At 43.9% G+C, this 24,332-nt stretch overlaps 1 protein-coding gene across 3 annotated transcripts in view; it reads right to left on the bottom strand.

Annotated features, from left to right (window-relative positions):
• The window catches only part of OSBPL3 (oxysterol binding protein like 3), a 196,058-nt gene that overhangs the window by 26,188 nt on the left and 145,538 nt on the right, over positions 1 to 24,332 (bottom strand). For all 3 annotated transcript variants that reach the window (XM_036246210.1, XM_036246211.1, XM_036246209.1), the window contains 5 exons: positions 18,487 to 18,621; positions 17,455 to 17,548; positions 13,439 to 13,689; positions 10,350 to 10,487; positions 953 to 1,016 (listed from right to left, as the gene is read on the bottom strand). In XM_036246210.1, coding sequence (XP_036102103.1) covers positions 953 to 1,016; positions 10,350 to 10,487; positions 13,439 to 13,689; positions 17,455 to 17,548; positions 18,487 to 18,621 — 682 coding nt within the window. The remainder of the gene's footprint in view (positions 1 to 952; positions 1,017 to 10,349; positions 10,488 to 13,438; positions 13,690 to 17,454; positions 17,549 to 18,486; positions 18,622 to 24,332) is intronic.

The following is a 24,332-nucleotide window of genomic DNA, read 5'->3' as shown; positions in this document are numbered from 1 at the left end:
TCAACGACACTCGGCAGTTGGGAGTTTAGAGATCTCATGAGAATTATTTCCAGAGGCTTTTAGTGAACGTTGGAGACGTTTCTAATCAAGCTTCTATTCTGAACTTTAGTAGCAAAGATTCAGAGAAGAAACCATGGTACTTATTACCAAACTGGTAAAACTGATTGTCTCGAGAGAGGAGCCGAGGTGAGGAGAGATGATTTCTTTTGTTTTTGTTTTTGTTACAAAATACTCTTTCATATCATTTACATTTTATAGATGTATTTTTAAAAGGCAGTGTGGCAGATCAGATGTTATCACTGTAAGCAGAGAAAACTTTGTCAAGCTGGCGTGGGCCCCTTGTTTGAAAACCTAGGATGCTCACCTAGGAGTTTCCTTCTACACTCTGACGTTTGCGTACATACGTGAGTTAATACAGTTAATTAATCCATTCAAAAAAATATTTGTAGCCTTGTTTATTCTTCAGAACAACCCATCCCTCTTAAATCTAAAATATTAACTGAATATAGGAAAACCCTCAAATTGATAAAAAGTCAGCAATGTAAAATGTGATTTTAGAAATAAAGTTTAAAAAAAAATTTAAACCAACAACCCCTCTGCTATCTAGACTCTGATAAATAACTCTAAATATTTGGTGTCTCTTGAAATGCGAGGCATCTCATGTGTCTATGGAATAAGATAGAGAAAAAAAATCACAGGAATAAATGGTGGTGACCCAAAGATTGAGAATTTTTTAAAAAGGGACCAACTAAATTATCCTCCTGGTCCCTCACTTATGAAGTGGACAAGTATCCACTGTTCGGAGATGACAAGCAAGACCCGGCAGATCCTTCCAGCGAGCCAAAGTCCAGAGCCCACTTTTAATCTTCACAAGCATTTAACAGAAGTTCCTTAATGAAATAAATCTATGACATCACACAAAATGACGGGGTTGAGGATATTAGCACATTACCTTGCCAGAAAACAAAATTTCCAGACTCCGCGTGACAGGCAGAGACAGGTGGATGGTGGCTGACCTGCAGGAAACAAAGGGCAAAAACAAACCAAGGAATTAACCTGTGTCCCAGGAAGTCCTCTCCCTGCGCCGAGATGTAGCAGCTCAGCGTCTAAGTGAAGAATGCTTCTTTAGCTTAGTTTTCTTTCAACAAGTCTGTCCTTAAGAGGGTGCTCCTAATACCGTCAGCTCCAATTTGCTCAAGTTCGTCAGGGGTGAGAAGAAATGAGGTGAATGGAAGTCTCTGGAATCCTCAGAGAAAAGGGGCCGAGTGATGAGGGCAGAGACATGTTTTGAAAGAGGTGAAAATTTAAAATAGGACATTAAGGGCTGCCTCTCACAGAATCCCTATAATCTGACATTGGCTCCCAACGTCAAAATCCCTATTAGCTGTTCTGGAAGGTACCTGCGTTTAATTACCCTGTCAAATCATAAATGTTCTTAAACGCTACTTTTAAGCAAAAGTTCTTTTTGCCTCAGCAGATTTCACTCCTGAAAATTGCATCACAAATCCAGCCTCTTTGCAAATTACCTACAGGAAGACTGATGCAAGATCACTGAAAATAAGGAATCATGTTTCTACAAAGAGCTAAACAAACAATTCTTGAAGAAATATTAGTCAATTGCTAAGAGAAAAAAAAAATGTTTTATTCATTCTCAGTCAAGATAAAAATACCCAGTTGGAGTCAATGCGCAGTTACCTTCTAGAAAAGAGAGGCCCATCCAGGGCGGAGCACCTTCCCTGCCTGCCCTCACCGGACTCTTTACCTGTTTTCTTGTTTTAATTTGTTTGGTTTTATCCACCAATAAAGGTGCCAACGAGAAAAGGGCTCCTCAGTGTCGCGAGGCCTGTGAACGGTACATGTACTGTTATTATAATTAGTACAACCAGAGTAATGCTGCCAGCGGTGTTTCCAGAAACTTCTGTCAGCTGTTTCTTAGCAAAGGATCTTACATGTAGAGCATCCAGCCCAAAAGTTTCATATTACAAATGAGGAGACAACAAGATTAAGTTCGGTTTCCCAAACACACTGATAAGGAGGTAAAGGTAAATCCCAGCCTGTTTGGTTCACAGCATGGTTTTCAGGGCAGGATGACAAAGCCTCACATCCACCTGGCTCTCGACCCTCAGCCGCAATGAGGAACAGGGACTGAAAACTACTTCCAGGTGCCACCCCTCTAGGTGGAGAAGGGCAGGGACAGCATAATCTAGAGTCCTGTCACATACACCTTTAACAGATGAGATTTCCCCTACCAGCTTGGCCCAAAGAAAAGCAGAGACAAAGATTTAAATAGTTCCGGCATCTCTCCGTTCTCAATGAACACAGATCCCAGATCCAATATGAGATGAGAAATGCAAATCTGCTGTCCCTCCCATGGTTTCACAGGCCTCCTAAGTACACAGCCCCCGCCCTGTGCCTAATGACCATTTAGAAATCTACCTCCTAAAATGCAACTCTGTGTTTTCATTGTCTTCTTATTTAATGCAACCCCTTGAAGATACTTTGTATCACAAAATGCTGCATACATGTCTCCCCCCATCCCCGGCACTAGCCCTCGCAATGAAAACAATGGAGTGAATTTGTAAAACTTGGGATCACGTACATTTTATATTATAAAACAACCAGGACAAGCAACACCCCCCCCCTCCACCCTCCACCACAGTGGAGTGAAAGAGGAGCTATGGCCTGTTCCTCCAAACTGTAAGCAGACTTTAAAGTAGATTATTATAAAGTAGATCATATTCATTCCCACAGAAACAATGTAGTAAAAAAAAAAAAAAGCACAGATCATAGTATTGACCAAGAATTTGGCATTTTGTAAGTGAGTCCAAATGTAAACAGTAAAGCAAAATACAATATAGAAAACCTATAAACCTCTTCTGTAATCATTTCAAATCCCATAAAACAGGGGTAAATATACTATCCATATGAATCCTAAAAGATTTCTTTTTGGCTTAAAAAGGTCTTTGGTAGTGACTTATTTGGTATACGTTGCTTTTAAGAAGTTTATGAAGCTTTCAGAGGAATTAAATCGATGCCTTATTTTTCTCTGACGTTTCCTTACAACAGGTGTTTACTCAGGAACCGTTTTCGGGAGTATCTGCCAAGTGCTCAGGGAGCGAGGGAGAGGTGGAGGCATGGAGCTAGGTGCTACCTGCACTGCCATCTCCTGGCTGCGTGACCCGGAGCGTGAGGAGTGTTTAAACCCTTTGGGTCCCAGTTACCTCAGCTGTGAAATTGGTCTAATCCACCTTCTTTGCAAACTAAAAAAGAGGACACACGTTAAGGGCAAGCATCACATGCTGGCATGAAGTAGGCAGGGGCTAAATTTCAGCCATTTTTCATGAGTGGTATTTTCACGTGGTTCTCATGGTGACCTTGTGTCTTCATCATCCTTATTTTACAAATTTGGAAACAAATTAAAGAAGCTGTCCAACACCACACTGTCAATCAGTGACAAGGGCAGCCCTTTAACCTAAGTCCTCTGATTTCAAATCCAGTGTCCCCCTGGCTCTCTATGGCTGCTCTCAAGCTGGGCCCTGCGCCCTCCCCAAAGGGCACCATTGAGGTCCTGTGTCATGAATATTTAGAGAAGAATCTCTTGGGTCTGCCCTTTCCAACCTTTTCGAGTCTCATTAATTTATTTGAAAATGATGTCTGAGGTCCCTCTGACTTCAAAATGCTCTAATTTTAACATTTGCTTTCAGTGTCTTCTTCAAATCCCAGCATCCGTGGGTATCAGCCGATTGAAAATGATTATTCTAAGGCTTTAACTAATTGAATGCCCAGGAAAGGGTGTGATTCATAGCTAATAACTTAATCTTTGTTGATGACAATCTTTCTCAAATCTAGTGGAGCAGAGAACAATGAGCACAATCCAACCTGTCTCAGTGCTGATTTTAGTCATGGTGACTCAGATGAATTCAGAAAGGCCTTCGGTTTTGAGTTGGAGTCTGGACTGACCCAGCCCTGGAGGGGACACTGTCTGTTAGCTCAGACTGACCTTTAGCATCCCTCTCCGTCCCCATCCAATCAGAGCAGTTTCTAATTGTCAAGGTTCCCCAAACATTCAAGACATTAGTACATGTGGTTTTTACTATGCAGTTTCTTTCTCCAAGCCTGAAGTCAGTGCGTTCCCCTCTTGGTTAAGAATTCTTGTAATTTATTTATTTATTTATTTATTTTTTTTGTTCAGGTAGAGTGGGAGGGAGAGAGAGGAACAGAGAGAGAGAGAGAGAGAGAAACATTGATGTGAAAGGGACACATCGAGTGGCTGCCACCCGCACAACCGACCAGGGCCGGGGACAAACTGCAACCGAGGTACGTGCCCTTAGCGGGAACTGAACCTGGGTCTCTCAGGACCGCAGGCCGACGCTCTAACCACTGAGCCAAACCGGCCAGGGCATCTTGTAATTTATTTATATATCAGGTCTTTCTTCACCATGACCTAATCAATTTTAATTATGTTTTGGATGTACCAAGAGGTGAGAAGCAGGTGGTGAAAGAGTGTATTTCAATATATGTGTATTTTGTAAGTTTTTCTTTTTTGGATTTATACAAACATCCCTTAACTACATCAGTTCTGTAGCTGTCCAGAGATGTAACTGGACGGTCCTCCCAGTTCCTGACTCACACCCGACCTCGAAGGGCAGCTTGTAGAACAGAGAACAAGAGCCAGGTTTAAAAAACAGTCATCCTGCCCTGGCCGGTTTGGCTCAGCGGTTAGAGCGTCGGCCTGCGGTCCCGAGAGACCCGGGTTCGGTTCCCGCTAGGGGCATGTACCTCGGTTGCGGTTTGTCCCCGGCTCTGGTCAGTCGTGCGGGTGGCAGCCACTCGATGTGTCCCTTCACGTCGATGTTTCTCTCTCTCTCTGTTCCTCTCTCCCCCTCCTACTCTACCTGAACAAAAAATGGAAAAATGTCCTCGGGTGAGGATAAAAAAATAAAAAATAAAATAAAAAAAATAAAAATAAAAAACAGTCATCCAGGGAGGGGACCACGTGGCCGTTCTTTCCATGGCATCCATCAAACATCTAGCGATGGCCTGTGATGGTTCAGGCACAAAACCATCTGTAACAAAAACCTTCCCCCTCGTGCAGTTTACATTTCAGTGCAGAAGTGGGTGAGAGCGACAATAAACAAATAAGTACACATAGTCACAGTGTTAAGAATAAAGTCAGTCGTAAGGATGGGGGGATGGTACGTGGCGGTGTTATTCCAGACCAAGTTGGGGCAGGACTCCCTGTAATGGAAAGTTCTGCGGCGAAGGGAAAGGCAGAAGTTAGCTACACATATAGCAGGAGAAGGGCATCCCAGGTGGAGGGCACAGCCCCTGGGCCGGCAAATGTGTGGTGTGTTTCAGAAGAAGCAAAGGCAGCGTGGCTGAGGCTGAATGAGAGAAGGCGGGAGGGGGCAGGTTATCTGGGGGTGGCACCTTGGAGGGCTTCGTGGGCTATGGCCTGGACTTTCCCTTTATTCCAAGTGGCATGGGGAGTCACTGAGAGGTCGGCAAAGGTGTGGCTCCTCCCTGAAGCAGTTCCCGGCTGTGGGTGAGGAGCTGGCTATGGAAATGAGACCGGTCACTGAGTCCACCGCAGTGATCCCAGTCACGGATTACGGTGGCTGGGGCATGGTGGCCGACACTAGGCAGGGTGGCAGTAAAAGCGTCTGGCTTTGGAAGGAAGGCTTCTGCACGAAGCCCCAGGAGTTGCTGATAGATAGCATGGGGATTATAAGAGAAGGATGCCAAGGATACTGGCTTGATGTGGGGGAAATGATGCTGCCAATTATTTTATTTTCCCCTGTGTTCAGAGTTAATTACTTATTTGATAAACACATGGGTTCTTGCAAACAAACAAACAAACAAAAACCCATTACGGGATGACTTGAACTAGACATGGAGAAGCACTGGTGGAGTCTTATATTTCACTTACTGCTGGTTTTAGCTGAAGCGCTTGGATCTCCCCTGTGATGATGTCTTTAAGTAAGATGCCACTTTGATGAGTCGTGGGTAACTCTGCTTACTCATCGATAAAGACACTATTCAGAGGCGACATGAGGGTGCAAGGAGAGGAGGAGGGACTGGTATGGTTATTCATAGTCTGTCCCATATATGTTCAACGTTCTCCTGACGAGTCACAGAAAAGAGAGAAGGGCAGAGCCCGCCAAGCAAAGGAAAAACCACCTCATGTGAATCTCTTCCACTTTAGGAACTTTCAGGAACTCCATTGGGCCTTTCTGTCGCCAACTCTCGAGTGTGTGGCTGGGTGGGTAAACGGTTAAAATGGCTGGGACTGCGATCGGACTCAGGAAAAGGCCCTTTCGGGTCACAGCTAACTGCATAGCCTAATCTAGACACCGAACCTTTCCAAGGGCCCAGAGAGAGGCAACGCGACCTGAAATGGGTTTTCTGAGCCCCCCAGTGGCTGGCGGGGCTCAGCACTGTGGTAGCTCTGTGCCAGCAGCCGCAGGAGACAGTCCCCGAGGACAGAGAGGAAGCCGGCTCCTCCTGCCCCCCTTCTCTGGGCTTCCTGAAGGCCAAGGCCGAGGCAGACTTCTCGGCAGGGAGACAGCCCCAGCCCCAGGTGGGACGCACGGCCGGCGCGTGGAGAGCTGACGCCTGAAGGCGCTCCTCCACAGAGGCCCGCCAGCCACCCTCGCCGCTGAGAACAAAGTCCCGCCGCGAGTGGGGGATGAAAGGCTTCAGTGACAGTGACAGACAAAATCCCACAGTCCGAACAGTATACAAAAGGCTATTTTCACATCGGCAGCTGATAAACCCAGCACTCTGAGCACAGCAACTAAACCTACACAAGAGAACCCCTAAAAAGGTGACAGAGAGGGGACGCAGGAGGAGAAAAGGGCGCTAGCCGAGGGCACTGGAAGATGCTGAGGCCCATGGCCCCCGCTTCCTCGCCCGTGACTGACCCTCGCCGCACCTGCCACACAGGGGCATTCTGAAGATCCAATGAGATCCTGAACAAGTCTGAAAAGTACCAAGTGCTCTGCACATCTAGTGCTTAGCCGTTAGGAGGGAAACGTGCACAGCAAGTGTTTCCTCTTGTTTCTGACCGCAGGAGTCACTTTGACATTGCACTTTTGGGTCCTTCAGGTGAGAAACAACAAGCTCGATGTAGCTGAACTCTGGGAAATAGCACTTACTTCGCCCTTCCGGGCCACTGACCACGTTGAACATCCACGTACCCGCCCAAACCACAGAGCAACAAAACCCAGGCCTCGGAGGAAAAGAAGACAGTGCTTTTCAGATGGTGTCTGGAAACACAGTGGAAACGCGGAGTTACCCTTGTTACTTTCCAGGTCCTTTCCCTTGGAGATAGGATTCCCATCAACGTCCTCACTGGAATAAAGTTCCACCCAAAAATGTGAATGAGGGGGTCCTTTCCAGTTTGTCACACGAGTCATTCAGTGACCTCTACTCACTGTAGAGGTACAAGAAAGCCATGAAACCCCAGCTCTGAAGGTGGACGTTCCTGTTACCTACACGTAACAGACAAGGGTGGAGTCACACTGTCTCCAGGAAGGTAGAATGTCTCCTGGGCTGGAAGCAGGAAGACCATACCGGCAGGTAGCAGCATGGGACAGAGGGAACCCACTGGCGCTCTTTAAATGTGTTAAATTATAAGGTCTCCGTGCACATCAGGTCAGCATAACCAAGGGCAGGCAAGGGAGAGGGGGAGACTAAACTGATGTGTCCCCCGCTGGCCAGGAAAAGGAGGGTCCTGGCCAGAACTCTTTCCTCTCCTGGGGCCAGTGGGCAGCCCCGCACACAGAGTTCAATAGCCACCTCTCTTTCTTACTACACCCACCTTCTGATTACAATGTTGGCTTCCCGAGTAATCTGTCTACAGGAGAGTATGCCTGGTCATGCTTACCAAAGCCGTCTGGTCCCCAGGACGGTCTACTGGTTATAGCAAATGCATACAGTAGCATTCTAGTTTAACCTTAGCTAGTGTGACTCTGTCCCTGGGAGACTCACCCATTCTTGGGTGTATGAAAACAGCCAACCATCTAAGGCCACAAGGCTCGATTCCAGACAGGAAGTGGCTCCACCACATCAGGATTGGTGGTATTACCCTGGTGCAGCCAGCTGTGAAGACTCCTGGCTGCCTCGGGGACGGCCTTCTGTCAGAGACGCCCAGTGACATCACGCCCCCTTCGAGCCACTTGAATTAGTAGCATAGATACAGTATATCTTATTTCAACACTGCTCTTACCATTCTTAACACTGTACATTAAAAATATTTTAACAATTGCCTCTAAATATAAGAGCAGTAACCATGTGCTGAATGTTACTGTCCTCAGTGCAATAATAGTGTACACATCAGTGTATTATTTCACTGGAGCCTCACTGCTACCTATGGGCTAAGCGTCGCCACTCCTGTTTATAAAGAAACCGAGGCTCAGCAAGTTGAAGTTACTTATACAAGGCCACGCAGAGGTGGGTGGGGAAGTTAGGCTTTGAAAGCAGATCTACCGTATACCCAGCATACCCTATGCTACTAACAGTGGCCAGATCTCTTTCTTGCTAATTTTATTGGGATCTGTTCTATGCAACTGGAGACTAAGTTGTGTTGTTCTTTCCAGCCCTGTGCACACACACCCGGGAGTTCTGCCTTCTCTTGCTGCATCACCACAGAAGAAACCCAAGCAGGCCCTGGATTTGGCCCCACCCCGTCAGGGGCTCGTGGGGTTGACGCTTAGCTGTAGACCAGCTCATGTTACTATTGTTTCTTATACCCATTCATCCTGTCCTGAGTGTTGGCTGCAGTTAGGGGCTATTTTAGGCCTTTATTTTTTAAAATGAGTGCATATGATGTCATGGTAACCAAGTTACATTTTCATTTCCTCTCATTCCATTTTAGGTTCAGGACTTAAATAACCCAATTGAATTTGAATCCGATTATCTTATCCCTTTAACTATTGATTTAACCCCCTACCTCCCTGACATCAGTGTTTAATTTCTCCTTTTACCTTCTAACTGGCAAGTTGCTAAAATGTGCTTCGGGAGTGTTGCGTCTCCATTGTCCTTTGGGTTTCAGAGAACACTCTTGTAATCTGCAGTTGGGACCAGCACCGTCTCCAAAGCCTCTCGGCCACACCACCCTTCCCTTCCTGCCCCCATAATGCTTATCCACTCACAAGGAGGGCAGCAGGCTGACAGGAAGGGAAATAGTATTTTAGTGAACCCCACTTCCTTTCCCTCCATTTTATAAGAACTGGGAGGAGAGAAATGTATCAAAGCAATCATGTTTAATATTCCTAGGGTGACATTTGGGGAAATATGGGGAGTGGGCATGTTCAGTAGCTGCCTTAACCAGGGGGAGAGAATTGTTGTTTATGTTTTATTTTCAGTATCTTTGCACCCTGTTTTAGCCAAGCAATTCCTTATTGACAGATATTCTGAATGTTGCCAACAGCCCACTATTGTAAACAATGTGGCAAAGCATCGGTAACGAGAGCACTCACTCACCTGACACTTTTTACTTCGCGTCAGACTGGCTGGTCTAAGTGCTTTGCAGAGAGTATGTCACTGAGTCCTTACAAAGCCAGCTGAGGTCTGTGATGCTCAGCATCCCCTTTGAAGAGGGAACTGAAGCACAGAGGGGTTAGGCAGCTTGCCCTGGGTCACAAACCTACTAAGAGGTAGAGCTGAAATTTGAACCTACGCCGTCGGGCTCCAGAGATGCTGTTCTTGAATATTATTCTCTGCCAAATCAGAGATGGGCAGAGTCTCGTGGAAGCGCAAGGAAATCAGGCTGCATAAGTCTGAAGTGGGTCCGTCCACTAGATGAGGACAAGCACCCACAGCCCCCACCCACTGCATTTCCCCAGCACCTGGAGGAACGCCAGGCACGTGGTACATGCCAGAGAAATATAAACACAGGAATGAATACTTATTCTTAAAATCAAGAGTAATACATGTATTTGGTGCTACCCAATCTGATGGGGGCGCTCATGCTCTAGAATGATGGTGGCAATGAGGTGAGGGTGCACACTTTAAACCTCTAAATGGCAGTTTGGGCAGATGCTTCCTGCTTTTGAAATTTCCTCTCCCTGTGACTCGGAACGGAAGGGGCACGGCTGACGTGGACGGCCAGGTGAGAGGGCTCGGCCTTCCCAGCACCTGCACGCCCAGGCTGGGGCTAGGTTTCCGTGGAAGGGAACTGGATCCCTCTTCTTGTAAAAGCACTGTAATGATCTCAGTCGCTTGGAAGCTAGCGAAAGGTGGAGAATAAATATTTCAAAAGCACATGTAGTGGGAAGCATAAGCAGCTCCTCCAGTACAAGTGGACAAAAGGGTGCATACAACAAACAAAAAGGGTGCATATCTACCTGTTCTGAAAAATACTGGAAGCCCTTGTCCTCACGAATACACTCGTATGTTTCTCCGAGAACAGGGTTGAAGGGCTTGCTCCCCGCTCGGAAGTAGCTGGATGCGTATGCAGACACAGCAAAGGCTGCCACGTACACCTAAGAGCAGGGGGGAAGAACGATGTTATTTCTCTGTTACCAAGACATTTTTACAAAGATGTGAGCAAAATAAAGGCCTTCTTTCTCTCTTTATAGTTTATTTCAGAAGGCAACGATTTGTCTCTGGTTTAAAGACAACCAAATCAACTTTGGTTTATCTTTGAATTGTTTTTATTTTTGGGGAAGGAGGGAGAAGGGGAGTGGGGAGAGAGAGAGAGAGATTGATTGGTTGCTTCTCACATGTGCCCCTGGGATTGAAACCGAAACCTAGGAATATGCCTTGACTGGGAATTGAACCCAGGCCCTTCCAGTGCATGGGACAATGCTCTAACCAACTGAGACACATCGGCCAGGGCCAACTTTGGTTTGAAGTTGCAGGTTTAAGTCATGTCCATTGTGGTCTCAGAGACGAATAAACTAAACATTACCCATTTGTTCTGATGCCTAAAAGGTGGCAGAGGCTTTCAAGATGACGCTATTTACCACATAAATTGCACTGTTTCTGAGCTGTGCAGCTGAGTCCAGCAACTCTAAACCTGACAATATCTGGAAATCCTGATATCCTGCTAAGGTGTTTGGGGAGAAGGGGAAGGAAAAGAGAATTAAAAAAAAAAAAAAAAAAGCCAAACTTCCCTCAAAATTCAGGAAACAGCATCCTAAGTTTAAACCATCCCAATTTGATACTGTAAGAATCTCAAAATTTATTTTGAGAAAAGAACATCTGTGAGAATCATTCCTGAGCCTAAGCAACAAGCCCCAGGACAGAGCACAGCGCCTGTTCCAAAGTTCTGCTTCAGAAGGAGGAAGAAAGGGAAACTCAGGAAGGAAAAGATAGGAAAACTGGATGAACATGAACGAGGCTTCAGTGGACCTCACTGGGAGGCTCTCTGTGTTTTTATCGGGTCCCCTTTTGGGGTACCAAAAACACACATTATTTTTTTGTCTTTTGGGGGGGATGGGGGAGAGTCAAAAAATTAAACCTAAGTAGCAATAACAGCATTCTCCTTCTGATATTGAGTAACAATCTCCATGTTTCTTCTTCATTCCAGCACATTTCACGACATTTCTTATCTTGGAAAAAATGCTGAGTGCCCTTCATCAATGTTCACTAGTCGCATACCTTTCTTTGCCATTTACAAATAGGGTCCACCTTCCCATCTCGCTCTACAGAACATTCTACAGCAGCTGGATAGTTTATTTAAAAAATTGATTCACTATGCTCGATTCAGTCTTTGTTCTTGGAACCTGGGTATTCGTTTCCCCCCTCTGTTTCCTCAGATGTTTGTGACCTGTGCAACAGTAAGGTCACACTGTCTATATCGAAGGCTGAATGAACCCTGAGTCACCTTCACAATTTAAAATACAGCAAACTATATAAATGAACCTTGAGTCACTCACAATGCCGAGGGAGGTGGGAGGGAGGGAGCAGGCACAATCTGCACCCTCCTTTTGGGCTGGAACAGGAGAATCTCTGCAGGGGCACCAGCTGACCCCCAGAGATCCCAGGACCAGGTTCCTGCTCAGTGTCTTCCTGGACTCTCCCTCTAGGACATATTGTGCTGGAAGGCAAATCCTTTCCCCAAACTTCTACCCGAGGTCAGTGACACCAATCAATCAGCTGAACATCCTAAGCGTTTCTTAATTGCCACAAGAACAAAACACCTTTAAGAATACTTTCATCTTCAAAGTTAATCATTTTCGTTAGAGAAAAGAGCTGTCCACAAACACCTACCTGTAACACTTGCCTTGGAAGCTATTTGCTTCCTTTTGTTCAGCAGAAATTCTCTCTAGGGAAGAGTAACAAAGAAGATGGAAAAGATACAGGCTTGTTCTTCTCTCCTACACTCATGATCTTTAGTATCAAGAAAGCCTCTTTGATGGGAGAAGTCCCTGAAGACTGTGTGGAATGACTATGGGGTGTCTCTTTTCACCCACTAGTGAGAGTTCCCCTTAATCTTCAAATCACTAAAGTAATAATGTTTTAATTAGGGTTGAAACTGCAGAATGCTTAGAATTTAGAAAAGAATAGTGTCCTCCATCAGCTAGAGGGTGACTTTATGACCAGAAGTCAAGGGGGTGTACCAACTCTAATTTAGCCAATCAGCAAAAGCCCAGGACAGCGACTGGGCATTTGGGGGAAGACACTGGCGCCCCAGCCTCCCCGTACCAGGACCTTACTGTTGAGCAGCTAACACGAGGAAGCAAGAGGAAGAGGCGTTCTGGGGAACAAAGTCAGCCGAGTCCCAGGAAGGCTGAGATGCCCACAGTCTTACCACCATGGAAGTCCCCACAAGACGGGGAAGGATGAGACACACCTGAGCCCTGTCAATGGAAGTGATAACTGAGTAGAGGACAGAGGTGACTTTTTCTAGGATGAGCTTCAAAAGCAACAACAACGATTCTATAGAGTAAGAAGGAGGAGGGGAAGCACAAGAAGAATCTTTCTTATGTGAAAATCTCTTCTGTGAGTGTTATTTTCTGAAAATCTAGGACATAGATGTGAAAATATTATTCCAAAAATAAACAAAAACATTCTCAAGGGACATTTATCCCGGACGAGAAAAACAGCTTGAGAAATTAAATTCTGTCCACCCGAAACAAGTAAAAATAAATACCCAGATAGCCCTTGGGGCATGTTTTCCAGCCAGGCTTATCAGAACAATCACATGGAAAGTTCTGGAGAAGGAGGAAGCGCAAATCCACAGAAGTGTCCCCCAGGAACCAGCTGTCACAGAGAAGCCCCCCACCATCCCAACCAAATGGCAAATGCTGACAGGATGACTGAAAACAGCCAAGCGTAGGGGAACCAGATGTCCCTGGGAAATGAACCTATCAAAGAACAGCAGAGGGGACTGGAGCTCTGGCTCTGCCCGGCTGGGCGTGGCTGGGCCCCGAAGGCCTGGCTGCGCAGGCGCAGGGCCGGACCACCCGCGGAGAGGCTGAGTCCTCACCATCCTCTCCAGGGCACTGGGGATCTGCGCGGCCTTGTCCAGAAGCTCACTGTACTCCAGCTCCTCGCAGAGCCGCTGCAGCGTGTTCAGGGGCTCGTTCAGCTCCACCGGCATGGCCACTTTGGACAGGTCCTTCCCTATGTTATTTCTCAGGATGTTCCACAGGCTGATGTTGCTGCTGTTGGGGCAGGGCGCCGGCAAGCAAGTCCTTCTTTTGGACTTGGCTTCCCCACCACTTTCCAGAACTGGCCCTGAAAGGGAATAAGCCTGGTTGATTCTATGTATCTTTCCACTTTATTTTGTTATTTCTCTAAAAAAAAATCTATGCATAAAACTTTAAACAGTACTCAATTTTACTATTAATCTCAGTTATGCAGAATATGAATGGAAGTTATAAGATACAAAGAATTCTGCACAACTAAACCCAGCACTGAAAATGACACGTGCTCACATTCATGCACTTCGCTCACAGGGAGGTCTTCAAGGTCCTAATGAAAAGCCAGCTACATGTACACTTAAAATAAAACTGGAAACTGGATTCCTATGTCCAGAGCAGATTACTGTTCGCACTTTTTAACTCATTAAACTCTTTTTAAAGAGTACTTCAAATTCTGATTAAAAACAAAAACAAGCCCTGGCCGGTTTGGCTCAGCGGTTAGAGCGTCGGCCTGCGGTCCGCAGAGACCTGGGTTCGGTTCCCGCTAAGGGCACGTACTTCGGTTGCAGTTTGTCCCCGGCCGTGGTTGGTCGTGCGGGTGGCAGCCACTCGATGTGTCCCTTCACATCGATGTTTCTCTCTCTCCCTTCCTCTCTCTCCCTCCCACTCTATCTGTACAAAAAATGGGAAGGTATCCTCGGGTGAGGATAAAAAACAAAAACTTTCAAACTCTTTTAAAAGTCACTTTAAATTCTGGCAAAAACAATTGTGTCTATTACAGGATAATTAAGAAAAAAAATCGAAGTCATCCATTATTCCACTACCCAGAAACAGTAGCCATTTATATTTTGGAATATTTTCATTTAGTGTTTTCTCCACCTATATAACTCATACTGTATGTCTAGTTTTCTGTTCTGCTTATTCAGTTAACATAAGTATTTTTCCATGCTATTCAAAATTCTTCAAGAACATAATTTCAATGGCTGTAAAAAAAAATCCCATTCTATGTATATGCCATAACTGACTGTTGGACTTGGATTTACTAATGTTTTGCTATGATGCAAAAAAATAGTGAATGTTCATATTCCTAGGTATTATCTCTGATTATTTTCATAGGAAATACAGAAATGGGATTATGATGCCAAAAACTATGAACATTTTTAGACTTTTGATTCATATGATCAAAGGGCTCCTCAAAAAGGCTGATCAATGTCCCATTTATCAGCAGCATATCAGGCCTGTCTTCCTTCTTTTGTGTTGTTAATTCTCAGCTGAGGATACTTTTTCCATTGACTTTTAGACAGAGTGGAAGGGAGGGATGGAAGGAGGGAGGCAGGGAGAGGTGCGGAGAGAAGGAGGGAGGGAGAGAAACATCAATGTGAAAGAGACACATTGACTGGTTGCCACTCGCACGACCCCAACCGGGGCCAGGGACAAACTGCAACTGAGGTACATGCCCTTAGCGGGAACTGAACCCAGGTCTCTCTGGTCTGTGGGCCAACGCTCTAACCGCTGAACCAAACCGCCCAGGGCTCATCATTCATTTTTAATTTTTGGCAAATTGTTGGGTGGACAGTGTTATCTCCCTGTTTTTAATTTATATTGAGAAAATTTCTAGTGTGATCTGGAATACTTTCAAGAACATTTCTTCTTTTATGAACTGCCCACTTTCCTATTTACATATTAAGAGATAATCCTTTGTTTCCATATTTGTTTTACAACTTAATCCCCATTTGACATTTACTTTAAATTTGGTCCAGTGGTGTTTGATGAATGAGACATTGACATGTCAGGTATCTGCTACTATCAAACTTTTTCTCTGTGACAGCTTCCACTGTGTCATGCCCCTAAATTCTTCTCCCATCCCAACTGAGCCTCTTTTCACATGAAATATTTTGCATTACACCAACATATGAGAAAGTGGTGAGCTGATCGTATTTGAATATATCAATTTGTTAAAAATAAATATTTAACATTTATTCTTTATAAGGCAATCACTCTGAATAAAGAAGTTGCTTTGATAAGCAGAGAAGAAGGAAACAGGCCCTACTTTGCAGTCTCATATTAATCTAAGCATCCAATTAATTGAGGAATTTGTGTTAATTGTTCAACGTGGGTAAAAATCTGATTTACATAAGTAAATAGCTGCAAATGATCAGAGTTTTTAAAAACAGTCTTCCATGTAATCTCAAAATATTTTCTTAGATTAAACTAATCTAAATTTGAAAGAATACAATACGACGACTACTGCTAATGGCCAGTACGTATCTAGCTTTTACTCCGGGGGCAGCAGCCTTCTAAGCATTTTATATCTACATATATGATCTCGCTTATTCTTCATAGAAGCCCCTTGAGGTAAACTGTACTACTGTCCCCACTTTACAGATGAAGAAATGTTTAGGAATCTAGTCTTCCTCAGTGACAGTTAAACTAGAGGATACCTATTTTTGTTTCCAAATGCTGCCGAAGAATCAAGCTGGGTTTGGCCCAGTGTTTGTTCAAGCTAAGGCGATTTGGTCGGCATTCTAGCAAAATGGCTGTGGAAAAAGACAGAACCAGCCTTAATCTCTTGTGTGCTTGTCCTGGCTGGTGTCAGCTCAGCACGGCTATGGTCTTAGGTTCGCGGGCAAGTCCTCTGTTCTCAACTTGGACCTCGGAGGACTTCATCAGTTGTCGGTTTTCCTCATCCACAGTGAGAGCTCCATTTGTGTGTGTGTGCTAACTGGCAAGGGAATAAGTGATGCTTCTTTGTTTCTCTTTCAATTCACCTTGTTTTTCTAGAAAAGCAAGTAGCTCTTGTGTTATCAGTCTTCTTCTCTGAACCACTGGTTCTCGGACTTCTCCACCAAAGGGTTCATCTCTCCAGGATCATTTCAAGCAAGGTAGAGCCTAATGAGCATTTGACTTCCAGCAGGTGTGATGCGGAAAGGACGTTCTTCCAGAGAATGTGCTCCCCAAAGAGTAGGCTAGTTGGCATTCAGACAACAACCCTACCTTATCATATTTCACACAGACTTACTGAGCTGGGAAGCAATGAAATATCAAAAAGGACCTGACCTCCTCCCTGTCCTGCATGTAGATAAGAAAAAGGGTAGTGCTCTTGGTAGCCAAGCATGACACAGGCAAACCTAGAGACCCCAAGGCACACCAAGACTGGGAATATCTGATGCCACAGGACCCATACAGAGAACTGTCCAATGGGAAGATTCCTCCGACAGGCACCTTGCTAAACAGACCTCAGTCTGCTTACTGAACTGCTAAATCGAGCCGTTTGGGAATAGCCAGACACTCCAGGTACCCCATGGTTCAAACATGTCCTGGGCATCATTTCCACTCCTGGGATCAACCAGTAATGAATGGACATCTTAGGAATTTTGAGGGCTCCCACATTTAGATGGTGTAAGTTTATTACTTTCAAATGTGTTGTCTTATAGAATCTGAAGCTAAATGACCATTCAGACTAGACCTTTTATTAGATAAGCCCTATAGAATGCCTAAGTTCTGAAAACCACTAGATACCTAAAGGTAGAAGGTTATACTCTAATATGTTTGCAGAGAGAATGTTTGACCATATATGGGATATCTGTTGTGCTCATCTTTGATATTTATATAATCAGTATACCCTCACTTTAGAAAACAGACATTTACGCAAGTAGACACATTTATCCGAATGAATACATTTTTCTCATGTGAACGCTGTCTTCCCACCTAGGTTATAAAAACTTGAGGGTGGGACCATATCTTAATTTTCTTATGTAGTACTTGCTCCAGTTCTCCGCCTGCAGCAGGAACTCTATACACGTCTATTAGTATTCTGTAAAGATCCATACTTTCAGATGTCAAATAAGTAAAATCTTACCCAAGGTCTGTCTCTCATTATCTAAGTCATTACTGAGATTGTCCAAGGAAAGGTTGTCACTTATGTCGCTAACATAGGAATCATCCTCAGAAACCTATGGGGAAGAAGAAATGATATACCTTAGAGTGACAGTCAACAAGCCAGATTATCAGAGAACCTTTACTCTAAATCATCAAGCGTTTTCAAACCCACATCGCCAACCTAGAGAAATAATTTTGGATGCTGTTTTTATTGAGGTCCATACATGTTTGCTGAGGAGGTGTGCACAGCAAACACCTGTTATTAAAATGTTTATACTTTCTTGACTCGTTCTCCCAAGGAAACTACAAGTAAATGCAACATTTTCATTATCATTAAAATTCCTATTAATTCAGGCTGCATTTTCAGAATTTGTTAGTACGTATTTGGGTAGAATGAGCTACAATTTGCCTTTGAACTATTTGTGGAAAAGAGAATGTTCTATAGAAATTAATAAACAAAGTCAGTACTTCCATACTGAAGGAGTAAAATGATCAATACACACATTTACACAGCAATGCCAACTATGATACTTGCCTATTCAGGAAAGTATGATGTTCATGTATCAATTTAAAGCAATATTGCTATATATTATATATTATTATAACAATCATATTACAATATTATAATAATATAATAATTGTATGTTGTAAATTAATATAGGTTGAATCTGGTGATTAAAAGGTATACAAGATGTTAATTTCTGGCCCTGTGGTAGAAATATTACCTTATCAAATAGCTAACAGTCAAAATTATTAACCTGTAATTACTGAAAAGAGGGATAGCAAATAGAATAACAGAAATAAGGACGTGCTCAACACCTGCTTTCACAACCTTTGCTTCTAAGGCCTTATATCCTTCATGTTATTTGGGGTCTGACTTATAAGAAAAGCCTCAGGATTTAATGGTAAAAAGGAGCAACTGAGTTTAGTGATTCTAAATATGAGTATTTACTGAATGAGCAAAGCAACGAAAGAGATTTTTGAGAGACCTAACAGAAAACAGTGCTCAAACCTCATTTTCGGAAGAGCTTGGAGATAACAGAACTTCCTGCGCATCAAAAAACTCGGAAAGGGAGTCAGTGATGGAGAGCCGACTCTCATTGGACAGCTGGTGGACCAGCGGTCGGTTGTCATCTGTGGAGTTTTCCTGTTTAAAACACCAAGACAAAACATAAACATATATTTAGAAACAGTCTCAAGAGAAGCAAAATCAACAGCTGATTTCATTGCACCACACGTAAGGTCACGGCCCATGCAAACAAGCAGCTCAAAGCAGAGGTCAGCTCCAGAGTTGAGGAGAAACAAGCCTCACATGAAAATAAAACGGAAAACAAAGGTTTCCTCCGAATGGGCACCTCACTTACAGGCACATGAACGAATCTCAAAGCAAAAAAAAAAGAGACTGTCCAGGCCAGTCTTTGTTCCATGGAAGAGGGAAAAATTCCCACGCTCTCTGAATCATATCCTCTCATTTTCTACCACTGCAGGATGTTTCTTTTCACCCTAAAATGTCCTCTGAATTATATTGAGTGTGTCCTCGCATGGCTGGTTCACAGCAACTAGCTTTCTGCGGCCCCGGGTACTCACTGAGGCCAGTATGCTGCTCGTGAGGTGTCCCTTGACAAACTGTGTTTTGGTCCAAAAGTGCCCCTGGCGGCAGATCATTCATTATTCATGGAGGATGACATACATTCTCTTTGTCTCTCTCCACCGCAATGACTCTTTGAGGGCAGGAAATCCCCAATTCCCTTTAGAAGCTGCCACAAAATAACACAATGGAATACCGCGATTTTCTCATCTGGCCTGGCTCTCCATCCCCTTCTTCACTGGAGCTAGACTTTCCCACTGGGAAGGGCCTAAACGCTTGGGAGATGTGCTTTCTTTTCGAGTTGTAAGTGAGAAATTCACTCTGCCTCAATCACTGGAGCAACTGCTTTGCACAGAGCATGGAGGGACAGAATGATGGGCAAGACCAGGTTGCTGGCCCGAATGAGTGGTGCAGAGAGAACACATCCAACACACCTGAGACCACGGCCATGGACTACAAAGAGCTCCAGAAGCAAAGAGGAGGAGAGTGATTCTCTTAGGGGGCTCTGGTCTGGGGAGGGCTTCACTTTGAGGAACGAGAACAGATCCAGGACAAGAGGATTCGGCTCCTTCCAAACAGAGAAGATTGTTGCCCTGAATGTCCTGGTAGCTTCCATTTCTCACTGGGCTGATACAGAAGCTGCTTCTGTATCATTATGTATCAGATAGATGCACCCCAGAATAATCTGGGGGACAAAGTTACAGCAGATTATGTTTTCCCCAAAAGTTTTACGAGTTCAGGGCACATCCCTCAGTCTCATAAACACATGACACCCAGGCTGGGGATACTGTAACAGGGGGGCCGTGCCAATTTTCATAATTAATAAAGGGCAAGCGGTCTCTATGAAACACTTACTTCAGGGGCACCTTTAAATATGCATCCCCTTTCCTTTTAGATTCTTCCTAAGAAAGCTGGCCCCAGGTATTTGTTAGAAGATCTACCCATTGTAACATCCACACCGCTTTCTGAAAAGCAGGCTTCTTCTCGACCCTAACAAAGAAATCTCCCTGGGATCCACAAATACGTGCCGTAGCTGTCCCCCTCCAAGGACAGGCCTCCCTCCTCAAGAGAGAAGACACCGTGGTAAAGGAGGGAGCTCTGCTCATGCCCACGGAAACAACGTAATTGTCCTGTCTCTACTGTGCCATGGCCACATAAGGGAGTAATGTATTCACCTGTTCCGCTCATTAACTATTACCAGCCCCTCCCGCTCCCTCCACCTTTCTCCTCCTAGGCTGCGTGTCAGAAGGATTTCTTGGCTGATCAACACTGAAACTAATATGCCCAGCCCCAGCCCCTTCTCTGCTCCTGTCCTCTAGCTATTTCCTACCACCTGGAAACTCACGGGACTGCACCCAGCACGGGGTCGTTACAGCACGGCGCCCCATTTAATAAAACATGAATCTCGTCGGTTCCATTAAATGAAATCCCCTCAAGTTTGTAAGGCATGATGATAGTTGTTTGTCTACTTTATATACTACAAAAAGATAAACAGAAAAAAGGGAGGAAAGGGAACACATAATCCCATCACACTGAACCGACCGCTATAACCATTTTGATACATTTCTCTACAGTCCTTTTTATACACGTAGCTTTGCTTTGAAATAACTATAATCTCTACCTATGCATGTAATTTTACCAACTTCCCTCAAACAACACTGCACCATAATAATTATTTTCAAAATTAACAATTTTATTTTTTCCTGAGGATAAAAGTAATGTGCTCAAAATGGAAAATACAAAAAGCAAATAAACATCACTTAAAGTCTCATCCCCCAGATGTGGCTCCTATTAACCTGTTGGTGTATATATATTTTTAATGTTTTTATTGATTTTAGAGAGAGGAAGGGGGTGAGAGAGAGAGAGAGAGAGACATCCATGTTAGAGCAGAACATTGAGTGACTGCCTCCTGCACGCCCCCTACAGAGGATTGAAACCTGGGCATGTGCCCTGACTGGGAATCAAACCAGCGATCTCTTGGTGCCTGGGGTGACACCCAACCAACTGAACCACACTGGCCAGGGAAGTGTAGTTTTGTATTAAAATGCCTGTGTATAGATTTTTTTTTTAAGTTTGAAAAATTGGGATCATACTGCTTATGACCGGTCTTCAGTCTGCTATATTCACTTAACATTACATTGTGAACCTTTCCCCAGGTTGTTACATGTTCTTTGAGACAATGAACTTTAGTTGATAGCTAATATTTTAATTGTGTGTCATAGAAAATCATTTCCTTTATTGGAAATTAAGAGTGTTTCTGAATTTGTACAGATGAACATGTTTGCAAATGTGTCTTTGATTGTATCTTATTATTCCTTGAAATCAGCTCTCAGAAGTAGAATTATTAAAGATGTTTAAGAAAAAATATATATTACCTAATTACATCAACAAGTAAGAGAACCTCTGTTTTCTCTACATATGAGGGGGAACCAAAAACTTCAATTCAGAAATATCTTGTGCTAATCTAATGGTTTTAATGAGCATTTCTTTGTTAAGAATTAGGCTGAACATTTTTTCCTTTAAAAAAAACTAGACGTAGAGATGTTAACACTGGAGGGAGCCAGGTCAAGGTACATGGGCCCTTCCCTCTGCATTTCTTTACACTTTCCGATGAATTTGCAAGTATCATTATTATTTAAAAACATTTTTTTCTTTATTGATTTTAAAGAGAGAGGAAGGGAGAGGGAGAGAGAGATAGAAACATCGATGAGAGAGAACATCGACTGGCTGCTTCCTGCATGCCCCCCACTGGGGGTTTGGCCCACAACCTGGGCTTGTGCCCTGACCAGGAATCTAACCAGAAACCTCCTGGTGCATGGGTTGACGCTCAACCAGTGAGCCATACCGGCTGGGCTGCAAGTATTAAAATTAAAAACAATTTTTTTAATTATCTGTATTTGGGGGTTTTGGTGAATTGTGTCTTTTTTCCCATTTATTTGTTGAGGTCTTAAATTACTTGCTATTATTTATTATTTAAATATTAAATATATTATCATCTAATTAGCATTATCTAAGTCCACCATTTTCACTGAAAATATTTTTCCTAATCTATTATATGCATTATTCTTTCATAGACTTCACTTTTCCCCCCTAGGAAAAAAGTTAGCCAAATCCATTAACATGTCTTTCATAATTTTTCCTATCATTTTCACATTTAGGAGTCCTCCCTATCCAGCCATTTGATAAATATTTCAATCAATATTTTTGTTTGAATTTTTATATTTAACTCTAATCCACCAGCAATTCAGTGTGCAATGGAAGATTTAAACTGCTTTCCAAACTGTTTATGAGCTGTGCAACCTGACTAAATAATCCACCTCTTTCCCATTGACTTTTGAGCCTCTTTATTATGTTTATTTCTTTTATATATAAAATTGTGTTTTTGCCTGAGATAGTTATTCTGCCCATTCCTAAAGCATCACCACCATATTTTCACTACCGGGGCTTCACTTTGGCGTGACATGTCTTTCCTCACCGCAACGCAGGTGATGCTGTTGAGGAAACAAGTGCTTTGGCCTCATTAGATGTGGACTCAACTATCCCAGCTCTACTGCTCAATGGCTGTGTGGCCTGGAATAAGTTACTGAGCTTCTGTGGGCTTTAATTTTCTTGTCTCTAAAATTTAACCATCATCTCTCTTAGAACCGTGGTTAGGATTTTGTGAGATAATGCATTCAAATGCATAAGGAATATAGCAAACCAGCAATTTAATTAAGTTCCATTCTTTTAGACTTTTCTTTACAGTTCTTACTTATTTAGTCTCTTCAACGGACTTTAGCCTTCGTAGAATGTTATCCCCAGTGTCACTTGGAATTTCATTTGGAATCTAAAATATTATAAAATAATTGAAGCGCTTATAGCCTGATGACATTAAGTGCTCACCTTCAGAAATAGAAAAGAAAAGAACTTGATCGGATGTGGGAGTAATTTCTGATAGGAGAGGGGAGAGTTTAGAATCCAAATAATTTTTAGAACATCAAAGCTGGGTAATTTGTGTGGCTAACAGGTAAGAGAAGGTAAGCAAAGAAAGTGAGAGATCCTAAAAACAGACCACCTGGGTTGACCCCACTGTGGGGACTGTCAGCCTGACAGTGAGTGTGCAGGCTGGGGCGCGACTTCACGCGCGGCCTTATTTCCTGCGGCAGGCGGCTGTTCCCTTACTGGGAAAGTCAGCCCGAGTCACTCCGTGAAAAGCAGGATAAAACATGGGAAACAGAACATCACTGGAAGAGGAAACAGATCAATGAGACAACTACACCCCCAATTCAAGCCTCCAGGAGGCAGTCTGGAGTGTGAACTTGCAGAGGGATGTCTTCACCCCGCAAGGACACTTCCCAGTGCTCAAACCTTCAGGTATGAGACTTGTGAGGTCAACTTAAACACGTGCATTTTCGAAGACTTGTGGTTTTGTTTTTGTTTTTAAAACACAAACAGCCTCAAGTATACACACTGAGCACAAATTCCAAAAACCCCAACCAAAGGGTCCACTTGCCATAAAAATGTAAATATGTGGTGATGCTATTTAAGCGGTGAGTACTGCCTGAAACAGACAGGAAGCCCTGTAGACACCCTGGGTTTGGCAGCAAGAGACCCTCGCGATGGCTGATCACCGTGATGGACCTGCCCCGGCGGACCAGAGAGCCACCTGGCGAGCGTGTCCGCCCAGGCCTCCGGTGGGACTCAGTTTCAGTCTGGGCTAGAATGACTGACAAGATCTCTTGTGGGGAGTGAGTGTGTAGAGGAAGTTCCTAGTTAAGCACAATTCAGAAGTAACAAGAGTCCTGTGAGGGGGTAAATCCCTCCTCAGAAGAGGGCCCCGGTCAGCACGTGGCACAGCTTCAGACGGCCGGGGCCTCGGGGCCCGGCAGGCTGAGCACGGATCATGTCAGCCTCCAGTCCTGTCACGGACACTACGGCCTCCCCGGGTGAGGTACTGGGCGAGGACAGGAAAAGGAGAAAGATGGATTAAGACTAAACATTAGAAACTCCTTTCAAATTTACACACACACACACACACACACACACCCTTTGCATGTTACCTTCCCTATTTTTTACTTCAAATGACTCAGTCTAATAAATGTGTTAATACAAAATTTAGCACATATGCCTGAGGCAGGCATAAAATACCTACAAGAGATAGCTGAAAATGGTTGTATCCCTAATTCCCCTTTTCCACTTCTCAAGCAACTCACCTGTATTTTTCTGAAATTTCTTGTGGCAAACCCATTCAGAGTATTTTAGATAAATGTCTCAAGTCTTGAGAAAAGACA

Source organism: Molossus molossus, unplaced genomic scaffold (assembly GCF_014108415.1).
Source record: "Molossus molossus isolate mMolMol1 unplaced genomic scaffold, mMolMol1.p scaffold_m16_p_7, whole genome shotgun sequence".
Taxonomy (NCBI): Eukaryota; Metazoa; Chordata; class Mammalia; order Chiroptera; family Molossidae; genus Molossus; species Molossus molossus.
Note: the sequence above shows the minus strand (reverse complement) of the source record. Positions and strands in the feature narration are given on the sequence as shown.